At 42.8% G+C, this 8,251-nt stretch overlaps 1 protein-coding gene across 2 annotated transcripts in view; it reads left to right on the forward strand.

Moving 5' to 3' along the window:
- Positions 1-8,251, forward strand: part of DOCK1 (dedicator of cytokinesis 1) — a 599,368-nt gene that overhangs the window by 548,080 nt on the left and 43,037 nt on the right. For both annotated transcript variants that reach the window (XM_019502991.1, XM_019502992.1), the window contains exon 49: positions 6,969-7,167. In XM_019502991.1, the coding sequence (XP_019358536.1) occupies positions 6,969-7,167 (199 nt within the window). The remainder of the gene's footprint in view (positions 1-6,968; positions 7,168-8,251) is intronic.

Below are 8,251 nucleotides of genomic sequence, written 5' to 3' on the forward strand. Positions count from 1 at the left end.
ACTCAGACATCAACCTTGCCCTTAGTTATTGGCAATAAAAACCTAACCTGAAGTCTTTCACTAACTTGTCATCCTTAATGCTTTCTATGCTCTCAGAATGCATTAAGCTAGGAATTGCCATCTGATCTTGATCCATATGTACAGTATACACACTAACATTTATATCTATAGATGTATGCACACCCACCCTACACATCTGCACATAAGATTATTATACATGACATTATTATAAGCAGAGATCATTGCACCATCTGTGATTAAGCTTGCCTGCCATTTCTTGACCTTATTTTCAATTCCTTATGTATTTACTAACCTTGAAATATGTGGATGGAAATTTTATAGGCTAAGTACCTGCCCTAGACCCTTCCTTCCTTCCATCCTTCTGTCCTTCCTATCAGGAAAACAGTTCTGCCATTTCTTCCACTGAGGCTAGGGAAAAATATATTCTACCTACATTTAAAAAATGCAGACCTGACCCCTCTTCTCCCTCTGCCATCAAGTTTTAAAATAGAGCTTGAACTTTGGCAGAGGAATGCCTTTTGTGTCAGGAGTATTTAACTTGCTGGATCTATGCAAATCTACCCAAATTTGGCCAATTGTGCATTGCTGAAAAATTGTCCTTTATTCAGTAGAGGATTGCTAGACTTTTAAAACTATAAATTCCCCAAGGATCTCTACTCCAACCCAAACTTGGAGACTTTCCTTGGTTCAAATGAAGCTCTAGACTACTATGGGTTCCTGAAGTGAGAGCCAGAAAGCTCTTTTTCCCTTTGTGCTCTCAAGTGCCTGATATATGTTACATGTAAGATGCGATTAACAGGTTAATTACATCTTAAATAGTAACCCAGCCACATGTTAAAGTCCATTTAAGGTGTTATAATAATTAGAGCCCATAAAGTTATTCCACATGTAACAACTTTGTGGCTCATTTGTATCATATCTTAAATTGACCATATGGCTGGTCGGGACTGGTCCCGACAGTTCCCAACCCTCAGCTGGATGTCAGGATCCACCACAGGGCAGCCCCAGATCCTGAGACAGCTGTCTCAACAGTCTGATCCTGGGGTCTGTATACACCAGGACCTTTATAACTTTGAGTACTGACCAGCTGAGCAGCATATTGGGTTTTAACTCTGCCCTGGACATGGGGACCTAGGGATCAGGCTGTTGCAGCACTGGTAAGTAGGGTGTGATAAGGATCTAGTCCTTGATCCCAAAGTCATGCATCCTGCCATGCATGTGTGTCGTGGCAGGAGGCATGGTTGTTGACATCATGGCTTAGATCCCATGGCATCTTAAACTAAACATCTGGTATGAGCCTCCATGTTCCCCCACTCCGCCCAGGTATGAGGAAGCTGCTTATTTCACATAAAAGGCATATAATCATTCAATAAGGCCAAGGATGAAATTGAAACTGGCTTGGTAAAAGGTCTAGTACTTAGATGAGAAGCCTGAGAACTGAGCGGAGGATTCTTGCCCCTGTTAAGAGATAGGATAGTGGGATAAATGGTTTAACCCAGAATGGTATTTCATGTATTTTTATGTTCTGATGCCTAGATACAGAGAATCGCAGTGGGATGAGGAGTCAGCAACAGAGAAGGACATGTTGAAAGGGATGGAGTTGGATGAGTAAAGTTTGGAGGAAATAGGTAGAAAAGTCCATGCCCATTTGGGCCCATGTCCCTCCTGAACCTGAAATGGAATCCTGCACTATCAGCAGGTGTCTGTGAACCCCTCAGTATGCTGATCTACAAAGCGGATAGTGATCTACTGCTCTGAGTTACTTTGTTAGCTCAAGTGACAGACATTTTTCTGATGAACTTAAAAAGTCTAATCCTATTGATGAACAGAAGTGGTGTCCATCTGAGTCTTTCGGTGTACTTTTTAAAAACTTACCTGTTGATACAAACTGCATTTTAAAGGCAGTATTAAAGTTGCAAAGTCAGAAACTTAAAATTTTGGAAATGCCAGAATAAAAATTGCCTGTGCAGGCTTAATTTGGCCCCTTCCTATATCTCCATTATTAGACAAATTGTAGGTACATTATTACCTGCTAGGTTTCCCCAGATCCCCTGATTCATTTAGTACACAATACGGACAAGGCTGAGTTACAGCACAACAATTCAGTATTTTATTTTCTCCCTCCCCGCCCCACCCTCCCGCTTCCTTCCCCTTTCCATTCAATATGTGGTAGCTAAAATCCTGTTGTGAAAACAGACATATTGATTTTTGTCATGGACTATCCTATGGTGTACAGTACTATAGTATCTGAGTACTTCACTAACATTTTTTTTCCTTAATGCTTGTTGAGAGAAGGGATATTATCGTCTCCACTGTACAGGTGTACAACTGAGATCTGGGAAAATGAAGCCCAATTTGAGATCACTTTGGATCTAGCATTATACCATGCTGTGAGTGGGATGCCTGCTGAGTACAAAATGTAATGTCAGGTCCTACCCCCCCTCATCCCGATGTCAATCTCTCCTGCCACGACTTGATGGGAGGAAAAAAGAGAAGATGGGAGACACCCAAACAGATGGGAAGCTTACTGGTTTTAATAAGGACTCTTACAGATTGCAACCAAAAACAAAACCTTCGCTGCCATTGGCTGTCGCCGCCTCAGTCTCTCTCTTTCCCCAAATGGGGTGAAATGGGGTGAAATGGCCCGTTAATGATTTGGGCATCTCCTTCACAACATGTCCCCTTTCTAGTGTATCAAAAGGAGAAAGTCCGTATCTTGGCTACAGCTGCCAAACTGCAGTCACTCAACAAGTGTGTTCTCTCTCGTGTCTTCATAACAGGGTCACTGCCTCCCTCTTACATACCTCCCCCTTTTGTTAGAACATCCCAGCTGGTTCCTCTAATTGCAGATTCCCGTTTTGGATCTTTGAGTTTTCCTCCAACTCCTTATGGTATCTCATTCCCTTTGCTCGGTGGCCTGGACAGGAAATCAACTACCACTTCCTTCTTCCCCGCTCAGAATTCAACTGAAAAATGAAAAGGTTGCAATGCAAGGGCCTATCGCAGTATTCGGTAGTTATCCATTTTGGCCACTTGTAACCACCTTAAAGGGGCATAATCCGTAATCAGAACAAATTTTCGACCTGATAAATAATATCTAAACAGTTCAATATCCCACCTAATAGCCAGACATTCTCGTTCTATAGTTGAGTGCCTGGTCTCTGCCTTCATCAGTTTCTTGCTTGCATATGCTATGGGTCTTTCTGCTCCCTGCCATTTTTGAAAAAGCACAATCCCCTTAACACACCCTCATGCATCCATCTGCAAGAAGAACAGGTCCTGGAACCAGGGTGTATAAGACTGGTGCACTGCAGAGAACTTGTTTGGTTTTCTCAAAGGCCCTCACCACGGCTTCTTACCAATTTAACAACCTGGGTTTCCCCTTTGTCATGTCTGTCAGTGGGGCCACCATTTCCAAAAAGTGTTGAATAAACCTCCTATAGTAGTTTGTGAGTCCTAAGAATGACTAAGTTGTTTTAAGGTCCAAGGTAGCCGACAAGCTTTTATGGCTTCCACCTTATCAGCTAAGGGCTTTATCTGCCCCGACTTACTTGGAAACATAGGTACTTAGTCTCATTCTGCTCCAAGCTACAGTTCTTAGGGTTAGCTGTCAGCCCTGCCTCTCTTAGTTCCTGCAGGACTGCCTGTAAATGTTGACAATGTTGCTCCCAAGTTTGTGAAAATATTATAATGACAATGTACACAGAGACTTAATTTTGATGAGGGGCCAAGGTCTCATCCATTAAGCCTTGGAACAAAGTGGCCACCCCATTTGACCTGAATGGCCTCCATCTAAACTGAAAGAGGGCCCAAGGTGTACCAAAAGCCGTCTTCTCTTCACCCTGCTCCTTCATGGGGATCTGCCAATAACCCTTTGTTAAATTCAGGGTTGATGTGTATCTAGCCTGTCCAGTCTTTTCCAGTATCTCTTCTGTCGGGGGTATGGGAAAGGTGTCAAAGGCCGCCACCTCATTAACCTTTCTGAAATCTACACAGACCCATCTAGTACGGTCTGTTTTCAGAACTATTACCAGTGGGCTTCACCAGGGACTCCGGGACTCTTCTATAATTCCAGCCTCCAACATTTGAGCAATTACTTGCCTCACCGCTTCCCACAAATGTTGGGGTAGTCTCATTCTGTGATCTCTAACCACACTCCCTTCGGGAGTCCTAATCTCGTGCATTATCCTTCTAGCTCTCCCCGGCCTGGCCTGAAATACATCATGGAATTTATCTATTAGGCTTTTTAGCTCCTCTGCTTGCCCTGCTGACAACCCATCCCCTATCCTGGGCCCTCTGGGTTCCCTCTCTGAAATCATGGGGTCCCCTGCTTCGTTCAAATCTCCTACATCTTCCTGTATTAACCAGGCCTCTCTCCCATTCCATTTCTTTAACAGGTTAATGTGGTAAATCTGCCTCCTCCCCACTGTCTCTGTCCTTTGGACCTCATAATCTATGCATCCCAACCTCCTACTTATCTGAAATGGTCCCTGACATCGGGACAGGAGTTTGTGTGTGTTATCAGGTAACAGTACTAGAACCCATTCTCCTACTCGCAGGTTCCTCTCCCGGGTACGAGTATCATAGTTTTGTTTTTGCCTACGTTGACTCACCGCCAAATTCTCTTGGGCCACCTCCTGAACTCTCTCTAAACATTCTCGGAAATCCCGTACGAACTCTCCTTTCAGTGTGTCCCTCTGACCAACCCTCACAAATTATATCCAGTACACCCCGTAGCTTACGTCCATAGACCAACTGGAATGGGGTACACCCCATCAAGGCCTGTGGGGCTTCCCTGACCACAAATAACAACAGGGGTAACATTAATTCCCACTTCTTCAGGTCTCCCTGAATACATGCCCAGAGTACACCCTTCAAGGTTCTGTTAAACCTTTCTACTAAACCATCCATCTGGGATGGTAGATGGAGGTTCTAAGTTGCTTAATTCAGAGCATCTTACACACTCCCCTTAGTACCCCTGACATAAATGTCTTGCCCTAATCCATCAAAATTTCACGAGAAATTCCTACCTGTGATACCCATTTTATCAACTCCCCCGCTACCTTCGACATTCCGTAAGGGTATGGCTTCTGGGAATTGCGTTGCATTATCTATCATAACCAAGACATACTGATACCCGGCTGTGCTCTTAGGAAATGGTCCCCCAGTATACAAGGCAGTCCTCTCAAAGGAACTTTCCACTTGGGGCATCAGCACCAAAGGAACCCATGCAGGCTTATATCTCAGTCCTCTGACACTCAGGACATTCTTTGCAGTATCAAGTAACTTGTAAATCCTTGGCCAAAAGACTCCTAGCCTTAACTGTGCCTCTGTTTTATCTCAACCTAGATGGCCTCCCATGGGCAGCACATGGGCAATTTCTAACAACCATGGCCAATAATGGCTTGGGACCGAGATCTGCGCCACTTCTTCCCCTCCCTTGCCCTTGTCTATCCGATACAGAATCCCATTCCTTACCTCAAACCAGGGAAGTACCTCCATCAACTCAGGTCTGAGCACCTCTTCCTCCCTCCAAGCCAGGCTCTCTTCGTAGATGTTCTGGAATAATCCTGAATTGGCAAAATCCTTAATTGGCAATTAAGTCTGTATCTCAGCTCCAGCTGCCGAACCACACTCAATATGTGTGGTCTCTCTCAGGTCTTCATAACAGGGTTGCTGCCTCCCTGTTACGCATGCATATAGATATCTGTTTAAAGCCTAGCTCTTCTTGACTTTAGTTGGAGCTTTGAGTGCTCTGCATTTCTCAAATCAGAGTCCAGGGTCGGGGCACTTCTCAAATAAGTTAGTGATCACCTGTGAAAAAATTGGTTTAAGTGTCTTGCCTTATCATACAGGAACTTTTGAAGCTGATTTCCAGGGCAGCCAAGGAAGGGAGCTATGTGGGGCTAGTAAGTAGAAAGTAAGCTAAAGGGTATTTGGGTCAATGAGATGGCTGATGCTTTGGGAAGGAGCAGATCCTGAGTTCTACCCTGGACTCTTGCCACCAGTGGGGCACAAACTTCCCTACTGCTCTGTCCATTTTATCCAACAAATAGTAAATGCAAGCTGCAGTGTCTCAGCTTCATAAGGAGTGCTGGAGATTAGATTGGATAATGCTTAACCTGGGGTTGCTGATTAAAGCACTGTGCTGGGAATTCAGATGTAGTTTCATCACCTCTGGGCAAGGAGGGACCTAGAACCCAGGTCTCCTGCTTCTTGGATAAGCTTTAACTACTCAGTTGTTGGGGCTGAAACATAAAAGGGCTGTCCTAAGCTTCAGCCACTTACAATCTGCTCTCAGTTTCTGGGGTTTACATTCTGGTACATACCACATGTAGCCACATACCTGCTCCGTCATGTTGTAGCTTGCTGCTTATTTCAGTTGCTGTGTGGATGCATATGTGTCCATACTGCACAGGTAATAAAATAAAAAACTCTGTGTAAAAGCCAAAAATACCATGCATGTGGCTGGAAATTGCCATTCGTGTGTGTAAAGTGAACGTATGGAAACCAACATATAAAGTCCATGTACATGTGATGCTAATCCATGACATGCATTCATGAAGTAGAGATCCATAAAGTAGAGATTCATAAATTTTCACTGTGAACATGTGTGAACTACTAAGATTTGCACTGAAAGAAACAGGCTAAACCTATAGATGTGAGGGAGTGTTGATCTACAAACCTTATCCTACAGAAAGCATATGTAATTGTATAACAGTATCATAGAACTTGAAGGTAAGTACGCAGTACGGTCCATTAGCAGTTCTACCATAAATTTACACTTTTTATGAACCTCTTTTCCTTGCCATTGTATAGTGAGCCCCACTAGGTTAACAGAGGATTTTTTAACTAAAAATATGCTGTTTCTGGGAACTGAGAAAATTAAAATATGTTGTTTTGACAATAATGTTTTATTGATCTAAATGAATGAATTTTTCTTTTAGGTTTGTGCTTGAACCTCTTCTGCCAAAAAAGATGCATTCTAGATCTCAAGATAAGTTGGACAAGGATGACCTAGATAAAGATAAGAAGGAAAAGAAAAAGGAAAAAAGGAACAGCAAGCATCAAGAAATATTTGATAAAGAATTTAAATCTACAGATATTTCTTTGCAGCAATCTGAAGCAGTGATCCTTTCAGAAACGGTAATGTTAACAGATAGTGCTTTACTTAATTATAGGCAATATTGTTTATATTGTTTTAAATGAAATTAACATGTTTATAGTTTGCTGTTTTAAGTATTAAAAAACTCTGAAGATAATTGCATTGTAGTTAGAACTCTTGCTGTTGTACCCAGAAACAGAGATTTTAGTTCACAAAAGTAACAGAGTAAAGATATTTGATATAGTTTTTCTGTAAGTTTTTTTATATATGGCCTTTTGAAAAAGTCAATAGTTGCTATGTTTAAAGAAAACATGAATTCTCCCATTTCTAGCATAGTGTCTTCTAGTTGTGGCTCATGACAGATTCTTATTTTTCCATATGATTTCACCTGACCTCTAAGAACATATTAATTGGTGGAAATCATAGAAAATCCTACATAGATACAGGAATCAACATTCTTGAATCATTCCAGATCAGGACCTACACAATGCCTTCTTACAAACCTTCTTGAAAAAATTGCAGGGTTTTTGGTTGTAGCTGTGTTGGTCAAAGGACATAGGCAGGCAAGGTTCTTTGAGCAGGTGTGATATCTTTTATTAGACAAGCTGAGTAGTAGGAAAAAAATTATTTGCAAGCTTTCGGGCACAAGTACCCTTCTCCAGGCATAGGAAATCTGCTGTTCTGAGATCTCCAAGGTATGAAAGAAGCTAAAAGTGTGATGGGAGGTCAGTGAGAATGTAAATAGGTGGAAATTAGGAAAACAATGGGTAGAGAAGGGAGGGGGTAATAATGCCAAAGGTAAGCAAGGAAGACTGCTGTAGTTGAGTTCTCCAAGACACAAGAGAGGCAATCTGTGAAAAAGAACCCACTAAAGGAGAATAAAAATATATACTGTATGCAGACAGGCTAGGCTGGTAGTGCCACATTTCTGAGGCCACAGACAGGAGCAGGGCAGGCTCAGCTGTACAGGGTAGGTGGCAGTGGTCCAGGGAGATCTGGTGGGGCTTGGACAGGGGGAGCGCAGGGAAGAGTGTCTACGAGGGGGCCTAAGGTGAATTTTGGGGTGGCTATAGCTCCCTCCCTTCCCCCCCCCCCCATCCCCCCCCGGTTGTAAAGGCTTTTTTT

Source organism: Gavialis gangeticus, unplaced genomic scaffold (assembly GCF_001723915.1).
Source record: "Gavialis gangeticus isolate Ggan-Ray unplaced genomic scaffold, GavGan_comp1, whole genome shotgun sequence".
Taxonomy (NCBI): domain Eukaryota; kingdom Metazoa; phylum Chordata; order Crocodylia; family Gavialidae; genus Gavialis; species Gavialis gangeticus.